General features: G+C 44.7%; 1 protein-coding gene across 2 annotated transcripts in view; it reads left to right on the top strand.

Annotated features, from left to right (window-relative positions):
• LOC126419619 (EF-hand calcium-binding domain-containing protein 4A-like) overlaps positions 1-14,533 on the top strand; it is a 759,654-nt gene that overhangs the window by 659,718 nt on the left and 85,403 nt on the right. For both annotated transcript variants that reach the window (XM_050086810.1, XM_050086818.1), the window contains one exon: positions 11,576-11,687. In XM_050086810.1, coding sequence (XP_049942767.1) covers positions 11,576-11,687 — 112 coding nt within the window. The remainder of the gene's footprint in view (positions 1-11,575; positions 11,688-14,533) is intronic.

The raw sequence follows: 14,533 nt of genomic DNA, 5'->3' as shown, positions 1-14,533 counted from the left end.
GTTGGTCGCCTGTTCTACATCTACATCTACATCCATACTCCGCAAGCCACCTGACGGTGTGTGGCGGAGGGTACCATCAGTACCTCTATCGGTTCTCTCTTCTATTCCAGTCTCGTATTGGTCGTGGAAAGAAGGATTGTCGGTATGCCTCTGTGTGGGCTCTAATATCTCTGATTTTATCCTCATGGTCTCTTCGCGAGATATACCTAGGAGGGAGCAATATACTGCTTGACTCTTCGGTGAAGGTATGTTGAACAAAAGCCCGTACCGAGCTACTGAGCGTCTCTCCTGCAGAGTCTTCCACTGGAGTTTATCCATCATCTCCGTAACGCTTTCGCGATTACTAAATGATCCTGTAATGAAGAGCGCTGCTCTCCGTTGGATCTTCTCTATCTCCTCTATCAACCCTATCTGGTACGGATCCCACATGCTGAGCAGTATTCAAGCAGTGGGCGAACAAGCGTACTGTAACCTACTTCCTTTGTTTTCGGATTGCATTTCATTAGGATTCTTGCAATGAATCTCAGTTTGGCATCTGCTTTACCGACGATCAACTTTATATGATCATTTCATTTTAAATCACTCCTAATACCTACTTCCAGATAATTTACGGTATTAACTGCTTCCAGTTGCTGACCTGCTATTTTGTAGCTAAATGATAAAGGATCTTTCTCTCTATGTATTCGCAGCACATTACACTTGTCTACATTGAGATTCAATTGCCATTCCCTGCACCATGCGTCAATTCGTTGGAGATCCTCCTGCATTTCAGTACAATTTTCCATTGTTACAACCTCTCGATACACCACAGCATCATCTGCAAAAAGCCTCAGTGAACTTCCGATGTCATCCACAAGGTCATTTATGTATATTGTGAATAGCAACGGTCCTATGACACTCCCCTGCGGCACACCTGAAATCACTCTTACTTCGGAAGACTTCTCTCCATTGAGAATGACATGCTGCGTTCTGTTATCTAGGAACTCTTCAATCCAATTACACAATTGGTCTGATAGTCAAAAAAATGGTTCAAATGGCTCTGAGCACTATGGAACTTAACATCAATGGTCATCAGTCCCATATATCTTAGAACCACTTAAATCTAACTAACCTAAGGACAGCACAGAACACCCAGTCGTCAGGAGGCAGAGAAAATCCCTGACCCCGCCGGGAATCGAACCCGGGAACCCGGGCGTGGGGAGCGAGAACGCTACCGCACGACCATGAGCTGCGGACGTGATAGTCCATATGCTCTTACTTTGTTCATTAAACGAGTGTGGGGAACCGTATCACTGGCTGCTTTCGTAAGCATCAGTGGAAAGTGGCTGAATAAGGTGACAAAATGTTGGACGTCCACACCTCATCACGCAGGATAGACGGCAATCTGTGGAAGATACGGCGGCAGAATATCTGTGGAAGATATGGCGATAGAATACAATGATGTCTGACGGCTTCCAGAGACAACAAAAATTCAATTTTCAATAGTTCGCATAGTTATAGATCGCATTGAAAAATGCCGGTGCCGGTACAAGCATTTCGAACCCTACCTCTGAGTGTTGAACAGGGGATTCTGTAGCGGACTAGGCCTGTACAACCGACCTCAGGAGTAGCACGGTGGCTGTGTCGTCAAACGGCTGCGAGCTCAGGGTGGCTGGCAGGTCCGTGTGGGCGCAGAGAGAAGCAGCTATCATGATCAACTTGTGCATCAGCAACCAGCACTGCGTCCATATCGGGAGATGCAATTCCCCCCCCCCCCCCCCCCCGGAAGGAAGACTGGCAGCTGGCCAGGAGATTCCTAGCGACCAGACAGCTGGCAACAACTCATCCCAGTTGAGGAGAACCACAGCGTCGTCGTCAGCGACGCATGGAGATGGACAGAAAGCTTGCATAAGTAGCCGGACCTTCGATGAATGACCACATGTGGGTGATTGAAGCGTGCAGCGAGAGAGCACGCCCATCGGCTTGTCGGAATGCGGCTGCCGTGTCCGGGGTGCGACCCGCTGCCCCTGGACAGGACTCCGGCTGCTGCCCGAGTGAGCTGGGAAGGCCCACTGCGCTGCGACACCAAGTTTGGAGGGTGGGCTCAGCACAAGGGTCTGGTACTGCGACAGAGACTCGAACCCAAGGCTGCTGTTGGCAGCTCCATGCTGAATCCCCGTCCGGTGTAACCCCATTTTCCTGGAAGCTACAGCTATCGCATCAGTTATACCTGTGCGCCACTTCTGATCACGTACTAAGCAACACTACCGAAACCCCGATAATGGAGAATCCGTTTGCTTGTGTATGAATTACTGCTGACTGGCGGGTGAAAACGATCGAACCTAGCCCGTCTCCCAATATTTCAACATCGTCGTTGCTTTAGCCTGCTCACTAACTACCAGCGGTTAATGCAATATTCCACCGCACCTTCTCACACTTGAAAATGGTAACGGTGCTAAACTTGCTTGTTCTCAAGAATTATCGGCAATTACGATTGCAGCATGCTACATCTACATCTACATCTACATTGATACTCCGCAAGCCACCCAACGGTGTGTGGCGGAGGGCACTTTACGTGCCACTGTCATTACCTCCCTTTCCTGTTCCAGTCGCGTATGGTTCGCGGGAAGAACGACTGTCTGAAAGCCTCCGTGCGCGCTCTAATCTCTCTAATTTTACATTCGTGATCTCCTCGGGAAGTATAAGTAGGGGGAAGCAATATATTCGATACCTCATCCAGAAACGCACCCTCTCGAAACCTGGCGAGCAAGCTACACCGCGATGCAGAGCGCCTCTCTTGCAGAGTCTGCCACTTGAGTTTATTAAACATCTCCGTAACGCTATCACGGTTACCAAATAACCCTGTGACGAAACGCGCCGCTCTTCTTTGGATCTTCTCTATCTCCTCCGTCAACCCGACCTGGTACGGATCCCACACTGATGAGCAATACTCAAGTATAGGTCGAACGAGTGTTTTGTAAGCCACCTTCTTTGTTGATGGACTACATTTTCTAAGCACTCTCCCAATGAATCTCAACCTGATACCCGCCTTACCAACAATTAGTTTTATATGATCATTCCACTTCAAATCGTTCCGCACGCATACTCCCAGATATTTTACAGAAGTAACTGCTACCAGTGTTTGTTCCGCTATCATATAATCATACAATAAAGGATCCTTCTTTCTATGTATTCGCAATACATTACATTTGTCTATGTTAAGGGTCAGTTGCCACTCCCTGCACCAAGTGCCTATCCGCTGCAGATCTTCCTGTATTTCGCTACAATTTTCTAATGCAGCAACTTCTCTGTATACTACAGCATCATCCGCGAAAAGCCGCATGGAACTTCCGACACTATCTACTAAGTCATTTATATATATTGTGAAAAGCAATGGTCCCATAACACTCCCCTGTGGCACGCCAGAGGTTACTTTAACGTCTGTAGACGTCTCTCCATTGATAACAACATGCTGTGTTCTGTTTGCTAAAAACTCTTCAATCCAGCCACACAGCTGGTCTGATATTCCGTAGGCTCTTACTTTGTTTATCAGGCGACAGTGCGGAACTGTATCGAACGCCTTCCGGAAGTCAAGAAAAATAGCATCTACCTGGGAGCCTGTATCTAATATTTTCTGGGTCTCATGAACAAATAAGGCGAGTTGGGTCTCACACGATCGCTGTTTCCGGAATCCATGTTGATTCCTACATAGTAGATTCTGGGTTTCCAGAAATGACATGATACGCGAGCAAAAAACATGTTCTAAAATTCTACAAGAGATCGACGTAAGAGATACAGGTCTATAGTTTTGCGCATCTGCTCGACGACCCTTCTTGAAGACTGGGACTATCTGTGCTCTTTTCCAATCATTTGGAACCCTCCGTTCCTCTAGAGACTTGCGGTACACGGCTGTTAGAAGGGGGGCAAGTTCTTTCGCGTACTCTGTGTAGAATCGAATTGGTATCCCGTCAGGTCCAGTGGACTTTCCTCTATTGAGTGATTCCAGTTGCTTTTCTATTCCTTGGACACTTATTTCGATGTCAGCCATTTTTTCGTTTGTGCGAGGATTTAGAGAAGGAACTGCAGTGCGGTCTTCCTCTGTGAAACAGCTTTGGAAAAAGGTGTTTAGTATTTCAGCTTTACGCGTGTCATCCTCTGTTTCAATGCCATCATCATCCCGTAGTGTCTGGATATGCTGTTTCGAGCCACTTACTGATTTAACGTAAGACCAGAACTTCCTAGGATTTTCTGTCAAGTCGGTACATAGAATTTTACTTTCGAATTCAATGAACGCTTCACGCATAGCCCTCTTTACGCTAACTTTGACATCGTTTAGCTTCTGTTTGTCTGAGAGGTTTTGGCTGCGTTTAAACTTGGAGTGGAGCTCTCTTTGCTTTCGCAGTAGTTTCCTAACATTGTTGTTGTACCACGGTGGGTTTTTCCCGTCCCTCACAGTTTTACTCGGCACGTACCTGTCTAAAACGCATTTTACGATTGCCTTGAACTTTTTCCATAAACACTCAACATTGTCAGTGTCGGAACAGAAATTTTCGTTTTGATCTGTTAGGTAGTCTGAAATCTGCCTTCTATTACTCTTGCTAAACAGATAAACCTTCCTCCCTTTTTTTATATTCCTATTAACTTCCATATTCAGGAATGCTGCAACGGCCTTATGATCACTGATTCCCTGTTCTGTACATACAGAGTCGAAAAGTTCGGGTCTGTTTGTTATCAGTAGGTCCAATATGTTATCTCCACGAGTCGGTTCTCTGTTTAATTGCTCGAGGTAATTTTCGGATAGTGCACTCAGTATAATGTCACTCGATGCTCTGTCCCTACCACCCGTCCTAAACATCTGAGTGTCCCAGTCTATATCTGGTAAATTGAAATCTCCACCTAAGACTATAACATGCTGAGAAAATTTATGTGAAATGTATTCCAAATTTTCTCTCAGTTGTTCTGCCACTAATGCTGCTGAGTCGGGAGGTCGGTAAAAGGAGCCAATTATTAACCTAGTTCGGTTGTTTAGTGTAACCTCCACCCATAATAATTCGCAGGAACTATCCACTTCTACTTCACTACAGGATAAACTACTACTAACAGCGATGAACACTCCACCACCGGTTGCATGCAATCTATCCTTTCTAAACACCGTCTGTACCTTTGTAAAAATTTCGGCAGAATTTATCTCTGGCTTAAGCCAGCTTTCTGTACCTATAACGATTTCAGCTTCGGTGCTTTCTATCAGCGCTTGAAGTTCCGGTACTTTACCAACGCAGCTTCGACAGTTGACAATTACAATACCGACTGCTGCTTGGTCCCCGCATGTCCTGACTTTGCCCCGCACCCGTTGAGGCTGTTGCTCAGGCACATTGAGGCTGGACAGTGGATCAATGGGAACTTGTAGCCTGGTCGGATGAATCACGTTTCTTGTTACACTTGGTCCAACTACACCGTCATGCAGGCAAACATTTGCTCGAAATACACACCGCGCTACGGATGCAGGTCGATGGGGGACATTCACCTGGGCTTCCATGCGGTTTGTGGTAGTTATCAAAGACGTCAGGCAGCTGTGGGCTACCGAAATTATAATGTGGGTCACGTACACAGCACTGTGCTTGTTGTCTTTCCCGACGGCATTAGTTTCTTCCAGCAGGATAACTCTTCATGTCTCAAAATTAGCATCAGGCTGCAGTGGTTTGAGAAGCATGGTAGTAAACTCATGTAGAGATCTTGGGCACCAAATCCACCGGACGGAACAGATCTGGGACACTATCGAGGGCCACATCCGTGCGCACAATGGTCCGTAATTTACGAGAATAGTATGACCTGTCGTACACATCTGTTGCCACATACACTATGTGATTAAAAGTATCCGGACACCCCCACAAACATACGTTTTTCATATTAGGTCCATTGTGCTGCCACCTACTGCCAGGTACTCCACATCACCGACCTCAGTAGTCATTAGACATCGTGAGGGACCAGAATGGGACGCTCCGCGGAACTCAGGGACTTGGGACGTAGTCAGGTGATTGAGTGTTACTTGCGTCATACGTCTGTATGCGAGATTTCCACTCTCCTAAACATCCCTAGGTCCACTGTTTCCGATGTGATAGTGAAGTAGAAACGTGAAGGGTCACGTACGGCACAAAAGCGTGCAGGCTGACCTCGTCTGTTGACTAACAGAGACCGCTGACAGTTGAAGAGGTTCGTAATGTGTAATAGACAGAAATCTATCCAGACCATCACACAGCAATTCCAAACTGAATCAGGATCCACTGCAAGTACTATGACAGTCAGGCGGGAGGTGAGAAAACTTGGATTTTATGGTCGAACGGCTGCTCGTAAGCCACACATCACGCCGGTAAATGCAAAACGACGCCTCCCTTGCTGTAAGGAGCGTAAACATTGGACGATTGATCAATGGAAAAACGTTGTGTGGAGTGACGACTCACGGTACACAATGTGGCGATCCGATGGCAGGTCGATGGTATGGCGAATGCCCGGTTAACGTCATCTGCCAGCGTGTTTACTGCCAACAGTAAAATTCGGAGGCGGTGGTGTTATGGTGTGGTCGTGTTTTTCATGCAGGGGGCTTGGACCCCTTGTTGTTTTGCGTGGCACTATCACAGCACAGGCGTACATTGATGTTTTAAGCACCTACTTGCTTCCCACTGTTGAAGAGCAATTCGGGGATGGCGATTGCTTATTTCAACCCGATCGAGCACCTACTCATAATGCACGGCCTGTGACGGAGTGGTTAGACGACAATAACATACGTGTAAAGGACTGACCTGCACAGAGTCCTGACCAGAATCCTACAGAACACCGGAATCTTTTGCAACGGCGAATTCGTGCCAGGCCTCACCGACCGACATCGATACCTCTCCTCAGTGCAGCACTCTGTGAAGAATGGGCTGGCATTCCCCAAGAAACATTCCAGCACCTGACTGAACGTATACCTGCGAGAGTGGAAGCTGTCATAAAGGCCAAGAGTGGGTTAATACCTTACTGAATTCCACAAGCATTACCGATGGAGGGCGCCACGAACTTGTAAGTCATTTTCAGCCAGGTGTCCGGATACTTTTGATCACATAGTGTAGTTACGAAAACCTGCCAGGGACTTGTCGAATGAACGCCAAGCAGAATAGCTGCTGTACTGCGCTCTATAGGTACATCAACACGATATTATGCACGTATAATCTTTCGGCTCATTACTTTCTGCCACACAATATCTTCACCACTCTTCGATTATGTCTACATATCGCTTGTTTCGGGATGATTCCTTTTAGAAAGGTACTTTCCTTTCTCATCCTTCCTCATTTTCGAGCTTGTACTCAGTCCCTAATGACATCGTGTCAACTGGACCTTAAATCATAATGTGCTTTCCTTCCTCTCATTCTTTTGGGACGCTGATCTACAGGTTCAAATACAAATGTTCCTTCTTGCGTTCTCCGTAGCTTGTGAACACATGTGAGTCGAAAATACAGTACCTCTCTTATGACAAAACTCTTCGCTATCGTCGTGCAGATTTCAGTAGTGAAACGCGGATTTTCTGCCTCGGTTCGTGAACTGAGAATCGTCAAAGTGCTCGGTTCCCGTTGGCAAGTCTTGGCTGAGGCTGTCTTGCTACATTCCCACAGTTCCGGAGCTTTTCTGTGTAAGGCCGCGTGATGTCCTTGTGAGTGGGTGCCGTTACAGCTGGCAGCCGGCAGTCAGTGTGTGTACCGACCGTGTCCAGCCGGGCTCACCCCTCCATTCACAGAGTACGCCCTCTGGGCAGTGCGTGAGCACTCGTGTCTCCCACAGCCGGATCACCTCTAGTGTTTCGTAATTTCAAAAATAGAGAACAAAATGTAAAGACATAGGCTGGTGCGTAACTTTCCTGTCTTTATGTGTGCAGAATACAATAGACAACGAAAGATACAACTGCAGTGAATTCGCTTTTGGTGCAATTCCTATTTTAGTATTGTTTCCATTTTGGATGTTTCAGCGCCAGGCGTAACCACATGAACGATTACGACATGATAACAAACATGGTGCCCATTCATTTATTCATCCTTTGCATTCTGCGAGTACTGCCATGAAAAGGGTCAAAATATAAATTAAGAAAAGCTAACAGCCAACAGGAAAAGCTTACAGTAACTCGATCTCCCCACTGTATTAAAAATAAACTATCATTGAAGTCTGGGTTTACACCTCTACCAGTGGCCGTATTTGAGGATTAAATTACGGTAAGTCATTTCCGTCTAATATGTAATCAACTGTTATTATTCTGAGCAAAGATGTTTCAGCGCCCGGTGCCATCATCAGTTGCTATTTTCATTACAGTGTCATTCCCTAGATTGTCAGGTACTGCAACTGTAACACCATCTTCTGTACATACCTGTAGTAGAGGGAAAAAACTGTGGAAGCACGGTACATGTTTTCACAAAATCATAGTTACAGGTTAAACTGGGAAACTGCCAAATCAACTAAGTTCGGTTTGCTCCTGAGCTTATTTTCTAATTGATTCGATCTTAAACCACACCAGGTCGACAGAGATCTGTATTACTAAGCGACTATCGATGAACCCGGAACTCTGTTTAAGTTGCCTACCTAGGGGCTCCCAGGGGCGACAAAAATTAGATTTTTAGTACTGCGCGTTATTGTTGAATTTAAAATGTTTTAATAAGCTACTCGTTAACAGGTATGATCTTATGTTTAAAACACAGTAAGACAAGTATTACAGTTAGAAACTGTGTGATTGTCTTCAGGATGTGTAACTGATGGCGCGCAAATACTTGGATATCATTCATCCAGTATTTGGGAACGAGAGCACTTAGTGACTTCCAGCAGACTTTAAACATAAATTTAAACCTTTTGCAAAACTTTTTCTCGTCGACACCCGCCACAAAATTGTGAAAGAAAGAACCATTATTATTTTCACTGCTCATACAGTAAAACTTAAACATCAGACCCGACGCGTTAATTTATGACTTATTTACTATGGACTCTGTTCGTAGCACAATTTGCAGATAATATCCACATATACTACTGAATGTACCTGAAAAATTATATCATTGTACGACACATCATTCAGGAGATGTGACGTCATAAACACTGAGACGTGTGAACTTCCTTTTTCTTAAAACGGAGCGCAAATTTCACAGACTGTATTCAAGCAGTGTTTCATACTGAAAGAACTTAGTGGCTTCCAAAAAACAAAGTTTAAGCATAACTTCAAACCTTTTCTAAACTTTTTCTAGCTTATGTATTTAATCCCAAATAACGGCTAACACGTTAATTCATTATAGTGATATGATCAAGCGTCATGATTTCACGATATGGTTCAAGCGCTGTGTAAACGTCTGTCACATGTCTGGACGAAATCTGAGGAACGAAAAAGCCGCGACCATACATCAAAGAAGATTCACCAGCAACTGAGACAACAGACTGGGAAAGCCTTCATTATACAGTGTTGTAATTTTTACATGCATTTCAAAGTTTTCTAGCTTGCTCAGCTGGATAAATGCCCTTATTGCCAAAATTTTAAAAAATCGAAAAGATAATGAACAATAGACTTTATAATCGTTTACTAAAAGAAAACACATTCAACAGCAAACGAGTTCGATTTTGAAAGGAAAGCCCACCTGAAACGGCTGTATTTATCTGGACAGAAATATATATTAGAATCAATAAACCACAAATTACTGCCATTGGGAGTACTTTGTGACCTGGCTAAAGCCATTGATTGTGTGAACCATAATACTTTCATGCAAAAATAAAATATTGTGGAATAGCAGACATTGCCGTTTAAGCGATTTCATCTTATTTGAAAGCCGCAAAGCGAAGTCTGTCTATTCTGTGTTAATGACGTAACAATAGTCACTAAGAATTTGAAGCAATGAGACATTGTGTACCACAAGGATTGATTCTGGGCCCTCTGTTTTTTTTCTGAAAGACTGGATAAACGATTTCTCACTTTCAGTTTCAGAAGATCCAACTATTTTTATGATGCAAGTAAAGAAATGAAAAGTGGTACCAGTCCCTTTACAGAAAAGACAACTAATGAAATGTTCAGAAATATCAACAGATGGAAAATAGACTTATTTTTCACCTGTGAAACACTGTTAGACCTTCATAATTACAGAGCAACAGTCTTAATGGAACTATCAGTTTCACTGCCATATACTCAACAGTGAAACTGTTGTGAGTTCGATGGTTCACCTGTAGATAACTGGGGGGAGCAGTGGAAATATCGTGGTTTGTAGTTAACGACGACCAGCAGCAAGCCCCGAACTTCTTTGATTTTAACAGCGAAACTAACTAATAGTACCGTTAAGTCTGGCCACTACGTAACTACGAGAAATGATCTAAAGATGGACCACACTGCCCGTAACCAGCCAGCTTGAAATAATACAAACATCGACTGACAGACGAAAAGTTAGTTCATTTTCTACAAATAAGGAACAGCAGATGATTCAAGAAAAGTGGATTATCATCGAATTTTGACTCATACATGCAGTAGGGTACTTCTCATAAAACTCCACAAGCTATAAAAATAAGGTTCTTCGACAATGACATACAAAATGTAGAAAGCAGTAATTTTTAATTTGAAATTCAATAAACTAAAACATTAGTTAGAAAACATGCTGTTCAGCATTAAGGACGAACCTAGTTTAATTTCGTTTGCCGCGCACATGACCATTGCTACATGTGATTTGAAAATGAAAACAATTAGTTCATTTCGCTTATTTGCATTAACTGGTAACTTACGGAATCATATTTTGGGGAACCTAAACTTGCACCGATAATTTTTCAAAGTGTTCTATGTGATATACGATAATTGATTGTTGTGTCAGTTGTACTCGTACAACATCTAGCCGAGACCTCTAATAAAAATTGGCAATTAGGCAACTGTTACACAATACATTATTGTGCTTTGTCGTTATCAACATTTTTCCATCTTTAAAAGAAGTGCCAAATATGAATATAACGTTAGGACCAAAATCAACTTGTGCAGAGGCTTCAAGGGCTTAACATTAGTAGAGGAACATGAGTATTTGAGAGCCTGACAGGGCACATTGTGAAATGTGGCGGACTGAATTAGGGAACATAATTTTGGGCAACTCTTTCTGCTCCACTGAGGGATATCTCCACAGGACCTCTAAAAGTCAATGTTTTAGGTTATTGTGTAGTTAGAATTAGTGTTGTCAGACGTTATGCTTTGGTAATGTTGTATAATACTTAAATGTATAGCTCTGACTTCTTTCTTCATTCCGGAGACCACTGTCTGCGGAATGTATGGAAATGATTGGTGTAATGTAAAAGTCATTCACGATCTGCAGTGAACGTTCTTGAATTCTCGCTTTATTGGCAAGCTGCATCATCGCGAGCTCGCCTGTTGTTGCCCTACTCAGCCTCTCGCTCTCCCCTCCCCTCCCCTTCTGGCAGAACCACAGGTGCTGGAAATATCCCTGGACGGCGTCCTTGCTCGCGTAATCAGCGATTAACAAGGCGGTGTAATTCCAGCGCGCAGAGGCAGAGGCAGGTAACTGGAGACTGCTGCCGCGTGACCTTGACCGCCGCTCTTCTGTTTGTGTGTCCACAGCGCATGCGCGGGGAGATGCCTCTGACGCCGGAGCAGCTGGAGGCAGTCTTCGACTCGCTCGACGTCCACGGGAACGGATACCTCACCATCGACCAGTTCCTCGCCGGCTTCGGTGAGTACCAACTACGTCATTTCAATTGCTTGCTGTGCTTTGCTAAATCTCTGCTCGCGAAAACCTCATACAGTTCACTTCCAAGCGCGCTTATATCTAGCAGCGAGATGTCAGCTCCCAGGTCGGATGTGTTCAGGGTAGAACATTTTGTACTTTCCTTTCTGAAAGCGATAGAAGGAGGAGATCCAGCCCATTACAGAGCCTTGGTTTTTTTCGAAGAAGTACCAGGCTTGCTTGTAGTAGGGCAAAGAGATTCCCAGTTGGGATTACCAACTATGGCTTTTGCCTTAATCCGTGGGAAATCTCCCGAAAATCAGGATCGAAATTGGGGGATTGAAACTACTTTTAATTTCTCAGACAGTGATGTTCATTGACCCATTCAGTATTCAAACTCTTATGAATGTTTATGTGTGTGTGTGTGTGTGTGTGTGTGTGTATGTAGGAATCTATGTATCGCTTTTGAAGAACTTCGTTGTTTTCAGCAAAGAGCTGTGAGTGACGCACAGGAAGTCCCAAATGGGAATATTATGGATTTCTTTTGGGATGAACAAGGCCGGCCTCCCGAAGACCTTGGTCGATCTGGAGCATTAGAGCCCTTGTAACTCATTTCTGGGGCAATGCTTTTGTGGGCATATACACCTGATGGAGATCCAGGTGTATACATAAACTTCTTCTTTTCACCTGCAAGTTTGTTTCGCCTGACATCCTTCCCTTCCGTATGTTGAGAGGTCGCTAACCAACTTAATCGCCCAAGCTGCAGTGAATACAGGGGAAAGGCTTGTCTGTTATGCCTTCGAGGTTTGCCTGTGCGAAAGCGCTTGTGCAGTCAAATGAGAACGTGTGGATGAAAGAGTGTGTTTACTTGTGCAGGCGACCGGGGCAAATGCCCCAAGTTACGCGATATACCTTCACAAGTGATGAATGTGCAGGTCAGCTGCTGCTTTTCCAAGGTGTCAGTCGGCCGATGATGATGTTTGGTTTGTGGGGCGCTCAACTGCGCGGTTATCAGCGCCCGTACAAATTCCCAACCTTTGCTCAGTCCAGTCTCGCCACTTGCACGAATGATGATGAAATGATGCGGACAACACAAACACCTAGTCATCTGGGTGAAAATCCCTGACTCCGCTGGGTACTGATCCCGGGACCCCGTGCTCGGGAAGCGAGAACGCGACCGCGAGACCACGAGCTGCGGACGTCAGTTGTTCTGGTAAGTCGTAATGAGTAGAAAGATAGACAAACACAAGGCGGTGGGACGAAGTGTACTGAACCTTACACTAGAGATTAACATGATAGTGGAGAAGAAAGTGGCAAATTCAAAACTAATGGAATCCTTGAAAAAAATAGAACTCACTGTCGACCGACTGACAGTAGTTCCCAAAATAAGTACTGTCGAAAGAAACTGAAAGAAAGCGAACCATACTTTGAAATAAGAAGTAGTTTCAGATCAAGCTGTTGAGTTTCTTGGACAAACAAGGTAATGTTGGAAACTCGTATTCACATGTTAAAAAAAAAACAGCCGGCCAGTGTGGCCAAGCAGTTCTAGGCGCTTCAGTCAGGAACCGCGCTGCTGCTACGGTCGCATGTTTGAATCCTGCCTCGGGCATGGACGTGTGTGATGTCCTTAGGTTAGTTAGGTTTAAGTAGTTCTAAGTGATGTTCTGGTAAATGTGCCAACACCTTGTAGATAGAGGCGGCCTAAATGCACGCTATCTAACGCAGACGGGCGTGAATTCTGGAACAGGATAAGTAGTGAATTCTAATAAGAAAAGTATGCAGCTCCTCGAATACTTAACTTTATTCTATCCTTGTGGTACATCGCTCTTGATAATACAAATAAGACTATCTTCAGATACGGATAATGGCGCCTTGCTAGGTCGTAGTCATGGACTTAGCTGAAGGCTATTCTAACTGTCTCTCGGCAAATGAGAGAAAGGCTTCGTAAGTGTAGTCGCTAGCAAAGTCATCGTACAACTGGGGCGAGTGCTCGTCCGTATCTCCAGACCTGCCTTGTGGTGGCGCTCGGTCTGCGATCACACAGTGGCGACACGCGGGTCCGACATGTACTAAATGGACCGCGGCCGATTTAAGCTACCACCTAGCAAGTGTGGTGTCTGGCGGTGACACCACACTAAGTTCTGAGGGGCTGATGACCTCAGACGTTAAGTCCCATAGTGCTCAGAGTCATTTGAACCATTTTTTTGTAAAAAAACACAAAGATATTAAAATTAAGTAAAATATAATAATTTACTGTAACGCATTAAATGGCCAAAGTCCCTGTCCTGCCATTCAGATTTACGCGTCTCTAAATAGCTTACAGCACGTTAGATTCCCTAAACCGAGTTTCTGCTCCGTCCCTAATGATCTCCTCGCCGACGGCACCGTAAGCCCTAAACTGCCCTTCTTTAGTATAACAAATTGACAATTGAATACACTTCTCTTTTCTTCATGCATTCTATACATCACATAACACTTTCTTCCTGTGTTAAAACAGTTACGGCGTGTCAAAACTAGATTGTCGTTGAACAGTCATGGTGGAGTTTATGGTGAACCGATGAACTGGCTGCCTAAATCGTGCATCCACAGCAGACGCCAGGTTGATTTGACAGGTAAACCTGTACACCCGTGGATGTAGAGCTCCAGCTACATGCGTGCCGTAGACTTACACGATTCCTTCCTTGGAATATACCCAGCGGTGAATCTTTCAGCGACGGCCGCGCGTAACAGGGGCCACATACTCTTGATTCTCTTTGGTACCGAAGTAATCTCTGGGAAACGTAAGCATACTGACCATCTCCGTAGCCGAATGTTTAACGTCCTTGCCTCCCATGCGGAAGGACCCGGCTTCT

Source organism: Schistocerca serialis, chromosome 1 (assembly GCF_023864345.2).
Source record: "Schistocerca serialis cubense isolate TAMUIC-IGC-003099 chromosome 1, iqSchSeri2.2, whole genome shotgun sequence".
Lineage (NCBI taxonomy): Eukaryota > Metazoa > Arthropoda > Insecta > Orthoptera > Acrididae > Schistocerca > Schistocerca serialis.
This window is presented reverse-complemented; position numbering and strand designations above follow the sequence as displayed.